Source organism: Pungitius pungitius, chromosome 18 (assembly GCF_949316345.1).
Source record: "Pungitius pungitius chromosome 18, fPunPun2.1, whole genome shotgun sequence".
In the NCBI taxonomy this organism is placed as follows: domain Eukaryota; kingdom Metazoa; phylum Chordata; class Actinopteri; order Perciformes; family Gasterosteidae; genus Pungitius; species Pungitius pungitius.
In genome coordinates, this window is record NC_084917.1 from 9,595,656 (window position 1) to 9,611,250 (window position 15,595).

A 15,595-nucleotide genomic window follows, 5' to 3' on the forward strand; every position below is an offset into this window, starting at 1 on the left:
CTCTAGTGGTCCTCACAAGGAGAAATGACCCACATGGAGGGCGGGAGGGAGCCAGAGAGAGAGAGAGAGAAAGGGATGGAGAGAGATTAAATAACCACAGGCGCATGTCCGTGTGGGGTTAGCCAAGCTACCAGCATTGCAAAGAGAGTGGGAGTGTGTCAGATAGAGAACACGGTTCAGAATTCAGAAAGCACACACACAAACACACACACACGTACACGTCCTACACATGGTCGATTGATTTCTCTTAGCCCGTCTCTGGTAGTAGCATCTGGTCATTGGTTGGACAACTGGCACCTGTCAGCAGGGGTGTTTGATTTGTGACACATACTCTGTCAGGATTTCATGCTGTAATTGCTATCTATATTAAAGCAGAATCCTAATAATTACGGCTTCAAAAATCATTATTTGTTAATACACGAGTATGGTGAAAGTCTTAAAATAATATGGCGGGTCAAGCGATGTGAGCGTTGGATTTAGAAGAGAAAGTAAACGTAAATAGATGTAAACAGGCATCACAGTTTATAGACCAACCTCCTGTTACAAAATGTTAAATACTGCAGGTTTCCCTTCCAAATATAATGCTTGTGTTTTATTACAAGTGTCATCATCTCGTCACGCCTTGATGTAGCTCACCCAGAGCAGTTACCTTTAGGAGCATTTTTATGATCACCAAAAGTAATGATGATCCAAACTTTTAAAAAAAAGTCCAAGTTGTGACGAACAGAAACGTCCTTTGAAAGACAATAGAAGCAACAATTGTGAGGAAACAGTTTCCGGTCTCCACTGTGGATTATAATTACCGCTATCGTTGCCACTGTCGGAGATGATTCTGTTTCTAAATCTGTTTTAGGCTTTTCAGTGTTGGTACTTCTAGTTGTGTCATGAGTTACCTGTGTCTAACCCTGTGTCTATTGATCTAGCACTCGCTGTCTCCCCTTTACACTACACAACCCCACTGCAACGTCCTCGGCTTAGCAAGCAGCTCCTCGGCTTTTATATTTCGGTTACAGAGTAATTGATTGGTTCAGGCCGGCCCATCTGGTGACTCAAGCTGTGAGTGGGCCATGGGGAGACTATAGACCGAACTCTTTGGATGATGACACTCGTTTCGAATTTTCACTGAAATTGTTCTTGAAATGAAAAGTTTCTACAATAACGTTCCAGTGTAACACATCGAATTGTTGTGCGAATGGTGTCTGGAGAAAGTGACCTATCCATTGTGCATTTGCCTGCGGGTGCAGGTGTTTTTCTTGTGGCTGCTGAGACACACCAGTTAATTAATACCACTCGAGTGTGTCGAGAGTAGAGAAGGAACACTGCTGTGGTTTGCAGAAAAAATGATTGAGGGACTTTTGACACTTTTAAACTGAATTTTACCTCAAGAATAAAGTTTTCTGGTCTGCAGTTTTTCTTAAACATGCATTTTGGTGTGTCTTCCTCTGCAGGTTTTGGAGTATTCATCCTTACTTAAATTTCAATATACTCCCAATAATCATCTCGAAAGGAATTGAGCATCCTGTTGACTTCTGTGATTGGTAAATTAGCAGTATCTGTGCAGATTAATATTTCTTGGATCAGGTTACATATAATTCTCTGCCAGCAAATCTGTTCATGAATGAACTTCAGAGCGAGTATGTGGTTTGATTGACAAGTCGGGTTTTGCATTCCTGATGAGCAGCACTGACCATAACAAAAGACAACATCAGAGAGATGGAGAGCAGCTCCCAGTTGGTGTTTGCAAGCTGCCATGTTACCTTCATCTGCCTTCAAGGCTCGGGCTGGGGCGCTAATTAAGCAGTCGCTCAGACACGCTGAGCAGTCAAAATAATCTGCCTCCATATACATTCATGTGACCAGCCAATAAAGTCATTCTGATGTATTTTTTAATTTTCTACAAAAATATTTTACATTATAAAACACAGCTTAAAATATACACCGTCCACTCGGTTATGCAATGAGTGCAGAACCCTTCAACTCAAATATATCAGTCTATAGGTAAATATATCTTTACAGCAAGAAGAAATCCACGGACCAAGTTGTCAGAAGGAGCTAAGGGGCTTCATAAGCTATGGCCTGAAGCAATGTTAAATAAACAGGATAAATGTTCATTTTATCTAAATTTGACACAAACGATATAACTAAAGCATGAAGAGGGAATGCGTTTTAAACTGGAGGTGGAAATTATGAAACGTACACACACGTACAAAAGCAGTTGAGAGAAGGAAACGGGTGCACATCCACCGACACATCCTTCCATCCTTAAGGCGCTCACAGTAAAACGTTTGTTAACTCAATGTTAGAGGTGCACACAGCAAAGTAAACAACTGTTACTTTTAATTTAAACTACCAATTTAAATGTTCCTGTTACTCTGGAAAATTGACAAACTGAAACTATATTGAAAGTAGTTTCAAATGAGGAATTCAACCAGTTTGATGGCTCATACAGATTTACAATGACATTGTTTTTGCAAAGAAACAATGTGTAGTTTGTATTGAACTGAACAAATACATTCCTTTTAACTCCACTGCATTGAAGCAGAGGCATACATTATTACATAATAATACATTGGCTTACTACTTAGTTACTATCCGAGATGTGTTAAAATAGGTCGTAGTGTAAAAAAGTGCTGACAATTCTTTGACAGTTGGGAACTCATTTTGTATGAATTCTGGTGAACTTTACCTTGTAAGAAGGTATCTGCTATGATTTGATAAAATAGGCCACAGTGTGTATATGCGTGTGTGTGTGTGTGTTGGTGCGCTGTTCCCCTTTGAGCTGCCTACATCCAGGGATGCCTTTTAACTTAACGCATATGAGGCATTGCAGCTGTAAACCTGCTGCGCACGGAGACAAAAAATGACACTTCTGTGTATGAAGCAGTCTGACCATTCAGTAAAACACTTTGTAAAGTATATGTGGACTGATGACTGCTGAAGCTGGCAGAGCTCACTACATGACCTGTTAAAATAAATAACAGAAAAAGCACAGAAGGATGGCAAAGACGTTGTCAGGAGATGCTTCCGCTGAGCTGGCTACTGGCCCTTCACCAATCAGCTCAGGAGCTCCGTCCCGCGCTTTGGCATCATAGGGGTCCCGAGCGCAGGGCCAGCCACAGCGTCCACAGAGGCGGCAGCAGCCACAGGGGCGACGGGGAGGGGCGCGCTCCCAAAGGCGAGGCGGTGTCGGAGGTGCAGGAGCACACCTCGTACCCGTTGTCGGCGAGGTCCGGCTGGCGGTGCACGTTGGCCCTCGTCTCCGTGCCCTTGGGTTCCAGGTCCGGAGAGTCCGACTGCATCTCGGTGCACAGCAGCCAGTCTTTGGCGATGAGGCGGGGGTATCCCGCCTCCGCCTCCATGTCGCTGCTGGGCACTCGCCAGTACTCCTTCCCCTTGAAGAAGTACGATGAGCCTTTGGAGACAGCAGAATACAAGACTCGGTGATTTACTATTCCCACGTGGTGCAAAATTGTTTTTATTCTCATTTGGAATACACCTCGAGAGGAGAACACATTGCTGGGATCTGGCAGTATGTAAGTAAGTATAAAAACCAAATAACTGGTATTAATACACATTACGCAAACCTTGGGATCAGGGGCCAGTGACCAATGAAGCGCTATTGTTGGGTTTGACCAAAACATAGACAGGTGGGATTTTGACGTCTGATGGGGGTTAAGTGCACTGGAAGCACTTCAAGCTTTTGTAATGCTAGCTAGGCCTCTCCTTTGTTTCAGGAAAACAGGCCTTTGTATCCTGAATCCGTGATCCAGTGTGTTTGCTCGACGCTTTGACACTGGCATTAACACACCACATGGTACACCTGTTCAAGACAAGATTGGATTACCACAGAATGAACACCCTATAAAAAGACCTGCTATCTATTTTACATGAATTACAAAAAGACACCGGCTCCCAGGGCATTGACACAATACTTGTCTTAAAACAAGACAAGCGGTGCTCGCTGTAAACGTTTTGTACTTTTGGGCTTTATTACTACCTCCATATGACAACAATGGCCAGCTGGCACACATCATTGTTACCACTCACCGTGTGGTGTCTCAACCTTTTATTAGTTGGTTGCAGTTAAGTATTGCTGAAGGGTGGTGATCCAACTTGGAAGTGAACCAAATATAATTAAGGTGACAGATGCGTGTAGGAGGCTGCACGCAGCGACTTTGCTGGTAGAATGGCTGCAAGCGAGAGCACCCACGTTAGAAGGAGCATGCATAAACATGAACAATCCTTAAAAGGTGCATTTTTTCCAGCGTTTAGTAGAACTGGTTATCGGAAGAATCAAAACGAATTCTACCTTTTGATTGCATTGTGATACTTTTACCAATGTGCATTTACACATGTGTCCTATTCAAGGACAGATTAATTGAACGCGGTTGCAAGTACATACATAAAAAGGTTGTATTGTCATTTTGTGAGTTCTTTGTTGCCGTACTGAAAACATCAACCCTGCGTGGGCATTCTTGACACCGTAATTGCAATGTGACAGTTGATCATTACTGACAAAACCCCCGACTGTGCCGGTCCTTTCACTTCACTTAATTCATTATTGTTTCTAAAATGCCAAATGGGCTTTGGCAGAACAAAGAAACCACTAAAGGCTGAGTGCGTCTTATCAAAATACTACTTCATAGGAACAAAGTCTCCAAAAGGTGTTGTGTCACATTATGATGAATTGGGTTCAGAAGATAGATGGCAATATTTTTGCCACATGCTCCTTTGCTGTAAACCCATGTCAAATATAATATCCCATTTGAGTATTAAAATCTGACTGTATGGATTCTTTGTTAGTAGGAAGGTGCAACTGCTCCCACAAAGACGAGCACGAGGACAGGAGTAAACCGGGGTTGGTGTCATTAATGATCCAGTTCCTTAATTGATTGAAGTTAATGTGAGACAAGAGATGAACAAGTGCAGGAACTTCAGCAAAGCGAAGAATGATCCCTAGTGGCTAATGGCACCGTTAACTGTGGATTAAAGGATCTTTGGGTTTAAATGCTTGTCTAACTTTGGAAAATAACTTACTACGTCTGTAATATCACACAGTTATGAGTCTTTCATTAATTGTGTTGACGGAAGGAAGACAATCAAATGAGAAAAAATAGGAATAAAGGACAGAAAATGATGAAAGCGTTCAGTTTATTTCTGAATGTTTCCCTAGGTTGATATATTTAGACAAGCATTACATTATAGCACAACTTAAATGTCATGGGTAAAATGAATAATGCACATTGTGGCGATGTGTTGAGCGCATGGATAAATAGAACATTGGTAAAGTTTTGCTGCTTAAGACACTTTTTTTGTGCAGGGTCTTCATCCCCACCTTCACCCTCACAGAACCTGGTCGAATCCATTTGCTGTGCATAATCATTAGATAAATTCAACCTGTGCTGCAGCCTGTTGGAATAAAAATAAGGTATAAGCTCTACATTGAACAGACAAAGGCATCATACCCCTAACCTTCTGAGGACTCATTTCTCTCAGCTCTACCTTAACCATAAAATAAGTCCCCAAAAAGGCTCCAAGGCCCTTTGCAATGAGGATTTATTATATCCTCACTTTCCAAAAATGTTCTCTTCCACTAAGTCTAGAGCTGAACTTCATCCTCACAAAGACATGAGCACAAGAATAATCACACCCACAAAGTCATTCTCCTCATCCATCACTATCATTGGAAGTCCAAACCCATTGGGCTGAATTCCACATTGCAAAGAAAAATTTTGCTTTGCCCCCAAACTCCTAGCTGCAAAAAGTGGTGAACACATTTTAAATCTCACCCACCACGGGTTGTCACTTTCACTTGTCACTTTCTGTTAGCTGGTGCACTTTATCTTTATTTTTATTATGATCTTTATTTCTTAACTTAACTAACCCATCGCTTTAGCGTACTAACCCATCGCATATATTTCACTATATTTTATTATATTTGTATCTTATTCCTGCACTACGTTGTCTGTTGTCCATTGTCATACTGTCTGCCGTCATGCACCAACCGCCAAGTCAAATTCCACGTACCGTACTGTATGTCTGACATATGATGGCAATAAACCTTTCCTGATTCCTGACACTTGATCAGCTTGCAAATAGAGACTATTGAACGGAGCATTTGTGTACTAAATGTAAACAACCCTCCGGATATTCAAGCTCATATGTGTGATGACATGGCTCATCATTGTGTTTCTAATAGTTTTTGGACAATGCTATTTATGTTAATGATTCCTTGAATTCGCTAATTGTTTAAAAATGTTTCTGTTGATGTTGTTTGTATTAACTACTTTGTTTTTTAATGGGACTAGTGTGTTGTGTTTAACACATGTTGTGTTCCCCACAACTGCAATTCTTGATTCAAAGATCATTATAGGAATCACTTCCTCACATAATGGGAACAGAGGTTTTAACTTTTAATTTACTGACGAGAAACTACTTAAATTATGAATGCTGACTAGTTTACTTGAGCTTCCTCTATGCATTAAAGATAATATGTATGCTCTCACCAGGACTCAGTGGTAGAAATGTTCCTGGTTGCCATACCGATGCCAGCAGACAAAGTTATTACCACCATGACAATTTTCTTGTCTCTCGCTCCTTCTGCCTGTCACATCACTATTTCATTCCCGGTCCTTTCTCTGTGTTCCTCCTGAGCTGGTGAAACAAACATGGTGCCGTCTTTGAAGTGGCTCCACGTTGACATGCCCCGTGGTTTGTCTATGTACGTTTGTGCGTTTGTTCCCATGTTTCCCCCTTCCAGGCCGTGTGGTGATAATGACTAGGGGGGGGGGGGGGGGGGGGGGGGGGGAAGAGAGTCATGACTGCGCGATGGGCCTCGTATCGTACACATCAAAGAGCTTTGAGCAGGACTGGAGCCCGAAGACAAAGCGCAGAGCAGAACACCTGACAGCGGTGGAGCTTCCTTGTGTTAACTGCTGCATGGCGGATTAAGCACCTCCCTCAAAAGGGCTGTGGCTGCTTCTTGGGGGTATTTTTGTTGAATTAACAAATGCCTTTGGTTCATTCAGAGCCTAATACACACATGAGCCAAACAGAAATATTGTCTATGTGATCAAATGGCCGAGGGCGGCGTTTTGACCTTGACACTCAGCAGTCACAGTGGAGCTGATTGGAGCGATTACATTGGCCGAGGTCCAAGGTCCACATGCTCCAATCTGTGAATGTAAAGCAGTGCTGGGCCAAAATGGACCTCATGTGTTACATCAACACAACACACGATACCTCTGAGAGAGATAGAATTGGATTTAAACTAATAGGTATTTATTCAAATTCAATTTGAATTCAAACCACTTTTAACATGTGGTGAATTTATGACGTTATTTCACACAAACAACAAAATGCAAAACAAAGGCAAGACCCACGCTGTGAGTGGTGCTTCACGATCGATGCTTTTGTCAACATGCTCACCATCCTATTTGGAGTATGCTAATGTTTATAACATTATTAGTAGAGTTATAACCATCTTTGATTATCAGTTAGCATGCTAACACTTGCTAATACGTTTTGCAGCCAAAGTATTACCAAAGAAAAGTATTCAGATTCATCCCGAGGGGGACTTGAATATTTATGCCACACAAAATTACCAATAGCAACTTTACAGTGGTGCGAGATTCAAATTTAAGGGATTAACTAATCAGAAAAATTCAACCTCAGGAGACCATGAACATGGTCGACGGTCTAAAAATACACTTTCACCTCTAGTTAATCCTTCTACTGCTCCTGGAGAGTTGTCTCTGTGATCTGATTGTAAAACTTCATCCACCACTTCAGGCTGCATGTTTGCTAACTTGCATAATTGTTGCCTTCCTCGTCTCATATATCTTTTGTAATCCATTTGTCTTTGAGGATTTCCCCGTAGAAGGATTATTGCAAAGTCTTGCCTTTGGCACCAGCAGATACCAGAGCTACCAGTTACCGGTACGCTGTGGTGTGCAACTCTATTTCTCCCTGAAAAATGTAATCACCTGAAGAAAGAGACAGTGGTGATTCATCACAGATACATTAAATGTAATCAATCAGCGCCCCTATATAATCAATTTTTATTAAAGACGGAAGAGGTCAAAACATGTCACTGGTTTCATTTCACACACCTTTTTGGTGCATCATAGATTGCTTTTGGGGATATGGTCTTGACTATTTTTTAAGTATAACAGAGCATTTTCATTACATGTAAATTCATTTGAAGCCACCATTTGTTATTCCTTAGTTATTAAAACAGAGAAAGACAAAGGAAGGACATCTGCTTTTGTGCCATTCAATGTTATAATACGAAATCATAGTAACATGCCTGGATTGTATTTACCTGTAAAAAGATACAATATAAATGTGTCATCCATCCCCATCTAAATGATAGCCATTCAAAGCCGCTGTTGGAATGTGGCGTTTCAGACACCAGACAATCAGCACCTCACTTGAAGCACAATGTCGCCTTAAGTCCCAGAGCACCGCTTGCCTCAATTCAAAGCTTTACTCTTAAACGTTGGTTATTGGCAAAGAGCGAGATCATTGATCTTGTGGACAAGAGGTGAAATTACAAAGTAACAGGTTTCACTCTATGTGACAAGTTAAAGTGCACAAACAACCTAAAAGTCCATGATTGCCTTTCTTTAAGCCGTGTGCATGACGGATCAAATGTTCACCAGGGGGAACTAGAGGGAAGTTCTTGGTGAAACAAAAACAAAGCAAATAGAAAATCGCAACTGGGGTGATGATGAAACGTCATCTGTGGGTTTACTGAGTGTCTGTAAGTGACGAAAGAAGACCGTGTCTTTAGGGGGACTCACCATCCGACCACCTCATGGCGTCGTCCAGCTGCGGCGGCAGCCCCTTCCACAGCGTGCTGTCCTTAGGGTAGCCCGGGTCCATACGCCTCAGGTGGTCGTCGTAGCGCCAGTAGTGGCTGTCCTTGAAGAAGTACGTCTTGTCGTTGTGTAACCAAATGAAGGCCGCGTCCACTCCTTCCAAGGGCAGGCCAAAGTCACTGATTGGACGAGGGTAGCCCTCCTCCACAATGGTGTCCTTAAATACCCAGTACTTTAGACCTGGGAGGGAGGAAGGGGGGGGGCAAGTATACATCACACACACACTGTAGAAAGTGAATCCACTTGAGATGCTACATTTGAAAAGATGAGAGACTCAAAAAATGTGTTAAGTACCCTCTGATAAAATAATGAAAAGATTCACACACATGTGTTTTAATACGCCGCTACGGGAAAGCATTTTCTGGCAGTAAAGCTGTTACACATTTTAGATCAAAGATGAGACGTGACCTTGTTTCTGCACCCATTTAAAGTTTCTCATATTAAATTGACATCTTTTATTTTCTCTCCCACTAAATGAAATAATAAAACCAACTCTGTTTCAAAGTCCCTGCAGAAAACGTGTAAGACATGATCTGTATTTTTCTCTTTTTTGAATCTTTTACTTTGACAAAGAGAACAAGGAGGAACGTTAAATCCTTTAATTACAGTTCCTTACCGGCACTTCTGAACCAGATTTTAGTAGGTTGCAATACTTATTCCAAGATGTAATTTTTTTGTTAGTGTACCTTTGAAAAAGACTATTTTGTGATCCCCGGGCCTCTCATATACAGCATCCACACTGTCCAGATTGGGAGGGAGGCCCCTCCAGAATCGGTGGATCTCAGCGGGGCGCAGAGACACCAGGTGCTTCTCTCTCGTTAGTCGCCAGAAGTACTTTCCTATGAGGAACAGAACAGTTAGGAGGGTACGCACTGATTAGGACACTGACAGATGACAGTGGCCGTTACTGTTTCTGGTTTGACTGAAGAAACAAATGAATTAATTATAATGAATCCATATGCGTTGCTTCCTTCTCTTTGCAGTCTGACCATGTGGTCTATAGGCTGATTGAACACATAACACTGTGCTTCAGACCATCACCAAAATATATAACAGTGTGAAACCAAATCAGAAGTCTGAAAAAATAACATTCAAATGGATAAAATGATTGTAACCACGAATCAAACATTTCTTTAATGTCATGTTTAAAAAAAGCTTTAAAATTGTAAAAACTGTCAGTTTATGCAATTATATTAAGTATTTTTCTGCCCGTGGGGGATTAGGGGTCATCGCTCCTGAGGCGTGACAGACTGATGTAATGCTTGGACTGCAGTCTCTCTGCATTGCTCCACCGGCTCAGTCTGCATCCTCTCTCAATTTCCTTCCTTTTTTATTTTGTTTTATTTCCTTTCAGATCATTTATCTAATTATTATTTTTTCTACTAAGCAGTTATGTAGCTTTGAGTCTATCTTCCTCCCTTTGTGACTCAGTACCTTTGAAAAAGAAGGCCTCCCCTCGTATCTGGGCCACTGCATCAAAGTGACTGGTGCATCTGTCTGGGGCATCTCGAGCCAGCCTGAGAGAAATGTGAAAAAAGAAGAAATAAAGAATGTTTAAGAGGGGGGAAAAATGAACTCTTTAGAAAAGTTGGACATTTGAAATCTTTGAACACCACAATCATTGATGTTTATGTGCTCTGAACAATGTTTATATATTTTAAAACATCTTTTTATGAATTTATATATTTTATTCTTTGCATCAGGATACCTACCAGTGACACCAGGCTAAACTAGAGAGGAGATCTCCGTTGAGATGCCTCAGTGCAGTTGTACTGTGTTTTTTAAGTGATTTAAAGCTCTGACGTGGCTGGCCTTCCAATGATGAGGCCATTAGCACCACAGTGCTGGGAGGGGGAACCAGCCAGGCCTTATATTACCAACAAAGGACTGATTCAAAGCTGTATTAACGCAACACCACTGACTAGTGGTCAACATTAGAGCTCTTGTCAGAGCTAATCCAGCTTTTTCACACCTCATGCCCCGATTGAGTCAGTGGGAAATGATTAATGATGGCAGTGGCAGTCCAAAAGTGAAGAGAAGAAGAATATTGAAGAGCGTTCAATATTGCACGACTGCCCGTTTAGCTTCGCCCTTCTTTTTAGTGCCACCCGGCTGTTTCCTCTAGTGGGTGTGCATGTAAAAACAATTTTAAACTAATTTGAATTGCACCAACCTTGCGAATAAAGACATGTCTTTCTCTGGACCCCCCGGGGGCTACCTCGAGGTAAGTGCTTGGTGCTTTAGATGTGCGAGTGAGTGTATGTGCACTCAAATACATAAATGGGAAAAATTAAGCCACATTATTTTCGATAATCCAAAAAACTAAATGCTGATGGCAGCCAAATTAGCTTTAGGGAATAACTTAATTAGACGGGCAAGCTCCCAAACTCACTCTGCATCTTTGCTAATTTGCTTTGTTGGCAAATTATGACTTCCTATGAAGAACCAACAAACTCTATTTGGCAACAAATGTCGATTATTCCTGCATGGAATCATTAAAATATTGTGGCAAAAAAGTTAGGCAATTGGAACATTATCACATTATAATTACGCGGATGTAAAGGGAACCATCAGAATAATAGAAATCTCTATAACAAAATCCAATACAGTTACCATGCAAGAAAATACCGCCTTTGAGTGTCCATATCTAAGTAGCTAAACTTCTATTATTCTACTTTGGTATTGAAACTATTCATGACTGTGTAAACCTGCCAAGGAATGTATATCAAATTGAAACCGGAAAGTATAGTTAATAATAAAAAGTGAGAAAAAAAATGAAAAATACGTTTGTGAGAATTTACAACTTTGACAGCTGTAGCCATGATACATAAATCAAAGAGCAGCACTTGTAGCTAATCAGATGTGTCCTGAGTCGACTGTGCCCTAAGAGTCACTTGTTGTCACTAGTTGCCCGGCTCCCTCGCGTTTTGTATCCTCTCTGCTGCCCTCACCTGGCCATTGCAGCGAAGGCTGTGTCACGTTGGATGGGATCAACAGAATGAGCGAAGGCTAAAAAACGATATCTAAGACTACACAGCAACTAATGTGAAGATATACTGTAGATGGTGACAAATTATTAATCAAGCCAAAGTGAATCGTAGGATGCAGTGTAGTGCCAGATTGTTTTGTGTAATCATACATCTTCTGTTGTACTGTTGTCATTAGTTAGTTACAGCTGCACTGATTACAGAAGAGATTTCAGGTCACTTTGCATCTTGTACTCACAGGACGGTGGATCTGTTTTCAGGAAGGTCCAGCAGGACGGGAGGCTCAGCCGTCTGCGACGGGTTGCCCGGTGGGTTTGTGTGGGACACCGAGTCTCTGACGCCTAGGAAGGTGTCAAATGTAGAACTCAAATGAATAACAAGCCACATTCTGAGTTATGTGCGGCACGCTCCTTCGTGTCCTCTGTTCTCTTTCCTCACACGGCCGTTTCCAGTGTCCTGATGTAACGAGGTCCAATTAAACCATTCATGGTATCACTAAATCAATAACCTTTCTCTACAGAGCTCATCATTTGCCGCTTCCTGCACGAGGAGGCCTTTGTATCTTCAGTCTGCTGATCAGTCACCAGCTAATGACTGTTTCCAGCACTGATCCGGGAAACATGCAGAGTCACAGCGGAGGCTCTTGAGAAATGGTCGGTGGAGAAGAGACAGTCAAAAAAATGATGTCTCCACAATGTTCCTTTTTCACACACTCATGGACTTCTCTGCAGTGATGAGACATCTAGAAGAGGCCGAAACATCTCCAATGAACAGCTAATTTAGCCAGCATGTGGTGTAGCATAGCGTACCATGTTCATTATGACAGAACTCTGTAAACAACAACAAACTGAACATGGACTTGTCATAGAATTGTCATACATATTGCTACTTTCACTCATAAGGCACCGTTCATAGTTACATGATGATGTTTTGTCCTCCCGTACGAAGCATTTGCTAAAATACCATTCTCCACATCTGCACACTTTTTTCAGCTAACGGCATAGTTGATAATAGAAATGAAACAAATTTAATGTCACCCGTTTTTATCTCTTTCCCACATAACGCACCCATAGTAAGTCGACTACATATTTCCGCATACCGTAGAGCTGCCAGACGCGGACTTTGTCCTGATAGGGGAGGTCGTATTTCAGGGGGTCGCCGACGGGACCCTGGTAGTACGGCCTCATGATGGACTCCATGGCGGAGGTGTGGACCAGGCCGATGGCGTGACCGAACTCGTGCACCGCAACCGCGAACAGGTCCATCCCGTGAGAGTCTGACGGAGGCAGAGAGGGAGATACAGAAAAAGCGGTTGTTTGAATATGAATGATCTCGTAAAATACTAAATAATGTCAAAATGGGCGGTAAATTAAAAAACTGATATCCTAACAACTCTCCAATGAAGTATATACTGTATATTGTTCATAGGCGTATTAATCTTCACCATGCAATGTGTGAGAGGAGGAACAGAAAGTACTGTTGCAACTAGTTAGTCACAGTGCTACAAATGAATAAAACCTGTGGCCCATCCAATAATTCTAAGACGTCATCTCTTAATGTGATAACCACTTACTGACTTACAGCTATGTACTCATAGCTAGATCATACACAAAGCTTTGAAGCAGCATTTTTTATCCGTGACCAATATGAAGGTCCAGATGGTCAAACGTGTTCGATGCATTGTTCATTATACTGTAATCTTTTGTGAATCGCCAGGTGAGACACTCAGCAATGTCACCAATTTACTCTGTGTGCTGATTCAGCTCATCTGCTTATGGTACAAATTAAAAGGCATGATAGACAGCTCAGGCTTTGAGTGCCCTTAGGCATGTGGTGTAGTGAGATAACTATGGTAAAACTGCCCGAGTCCCTAGACTCGCAATCAAAAAAACTGTGCGGGGGGATTCCTGAAAAGGCAGCTGGCCATTAATGCATCCCTCCCTCCATGTTCAGCAAGAAACAGGAGAAAAAAAGCCTCCCAGACTCTTTGTCTGACTTTGCCAAGCAGGACAAAACCTGCGCTTGCAGAATTAGATTTGCAGGAATATGGAGAGCTAGCGTGTCAGGCCAAGCTAGCTTAGAGTTCCTTGGTGGCTGAGCTGAAGTCTGCATGCGGCTAACCTAAGGTTGGCCTCAGTTTGGGACCTGCGTGCATGCTTACAGTACCCAGTTGGGGTATTCAGGAGGCAAATGCCAACTCTAATCTACAGGAGCACATGGTGCAGAGAGGAAAGGTGGACAAAGCAAAAGAGAGAGAGAGAGAGAGAGGGAACAGAACAGAGTATGTACGATGTCATCATATTCACGGCGTACGGGAAGCTGACAGAATGAACGTGATGCGTGTGGACAAAGAAGGAGCAGAGAGAATTGGATGGATGAACCAGATTAATTCATGAAGGCAGAGAGATGGAGGCAGAGAAAATTGTGTTTAATTTGACAGATTATTTTATATTTAGGGGTTCCATCTTTGTTCCACTGGATTTAACCTAATTTCTATCATTGTATTATAATGATGGGAATTAGTTTAATAGACCTCTAAACTCCTCGTGTCTTCCATTCCTACAGTGCTAAAAAGCTAGGATCAGAGGATAAAGCGGCTTTGATCTCAGACGGCCTTAATGACGGCTACCTCAGAAAACATCACACGCCCTTCAGCTGACGCCCCGAGGTTTGCCTACAGGGCCGGCATGTTTGTTGACAACTAGCTCAGTCAACATGAGTCTGGAGTAACTTTTGATTGCCAGGGGACATGTTTAAAGACCTTACATCTTACAGACCCCCCCCCGTGGCTTGTTTTGCACCAGCCTTTTACAAAATCCCTATACGACTCTTGGAAACTAAGTTTCAAACAAATATTTACTGAATCACCATTAAAACATCAGAAACGTCTTAAGCAGTGAGGACTTTGTTAATATTTAGATTGCAGTGGAAACACTTGACCAACATAAAGCACTCATCCTTTATCTCATTCTATTATAGTGTTACATTTATCAACAGAATTCTGTCCACACATTCCTGGAAAGTAGAATCTTTTTAAAGGACTACGTTTACTTAAACAGGCTTATTGGATGGGATTAGGATTCATGCAACAGTTAAGGAGGTACAGTACAAGTGATCACTGATAGTGGCCTACAGCCAACACCCAGTCTACCATCAGGCAAAACATTTCTCTTTCTGGATGAGACCAGACCGCACAAATAATTGAGTAACCAGAGATCATTGCCAACAACCTACTCATTCTCCAAAATATCTGCCCCTTCGGGCGCAAGAAGATTGCACTGAACATCATCACCAACTTCTTTCACACACATTCTACAAACTCTCCCTTCCAAGAAACAACTCGGGATAATTGGAGCCATAAAAGCTTCTTCCCCTCAGCGGTTCTCCTCATCAATACATCTGATATCACAGAGAATTTACAGCTCTCCCTGTGCATTTCACTTTCACGTTCTACATGACTTGATTACTGCACTTTTTTTGTTTTTCTTGGTATTTCCTCACAAACCACGAAAGGCTACAGTTGGTGGTGCTGCTTTTTACCATATCTGAATATAGATTAGGACATGTTATGTTGTCTTCTCATAGACCCTTTTAGAAAACATTTTTTCAAGTTCTTCCAGCTGCATTTTAATGTATTCATGACATTTTTTAATAGCAGTAACCTTTAAAGTTGAATCTTTGTTTATTGTCATCATAGCTATGCAATCTACTGTGGGTATTGAAACT

At 41.8% G+C, this 15,595-nt stretch overlaps 1 protein-coding gene across 1 annotated transcript in view; it reads right to left on the reverse strand.

Annotated features, from left to right (window-relative positions):
- Positions 1 to 809: 809 nt before the first annotated feature.
- LOC119227048 (matrix metalloproteinase-17) overlaps positions 810 to 15,595 on the reverse strand; it is a 55,180-nt gene continuing 40,394 nt past the window's right edge. The window contains exons 5-10 of the mRNA XM_037485494.2: positions 12,969 to 13,145; positions 12,108 to 12,210; positions 10,317 to 10,399; positions 9,569 to 9,721; positions 8,805 to 9,062; positions 810 to 3,412 (exon numbers count right to left, since the gene is read on the reverse strand). Coding sequence (XP_037341391.2) covers positions 3,087 to 3,412; positions 8,805 to 9,062; positions 9,569 to 9,721; positions 10,317 to 10,399; positions 12,108 to 12,210; positions 12,969 to 13,145 — 1,100 coding nt within the window. The 3' untranslated portion in view covers positions 810 to 3,086. The remainder of the gene's footprint in view (positions 3,413 to 8,804; positions 9,063 to 9,568; positions 9,722 to 10,316; positions 10,400 to 12,107; positions 12,211 to 12,968; positions 13,146 to 15,595) is intronic.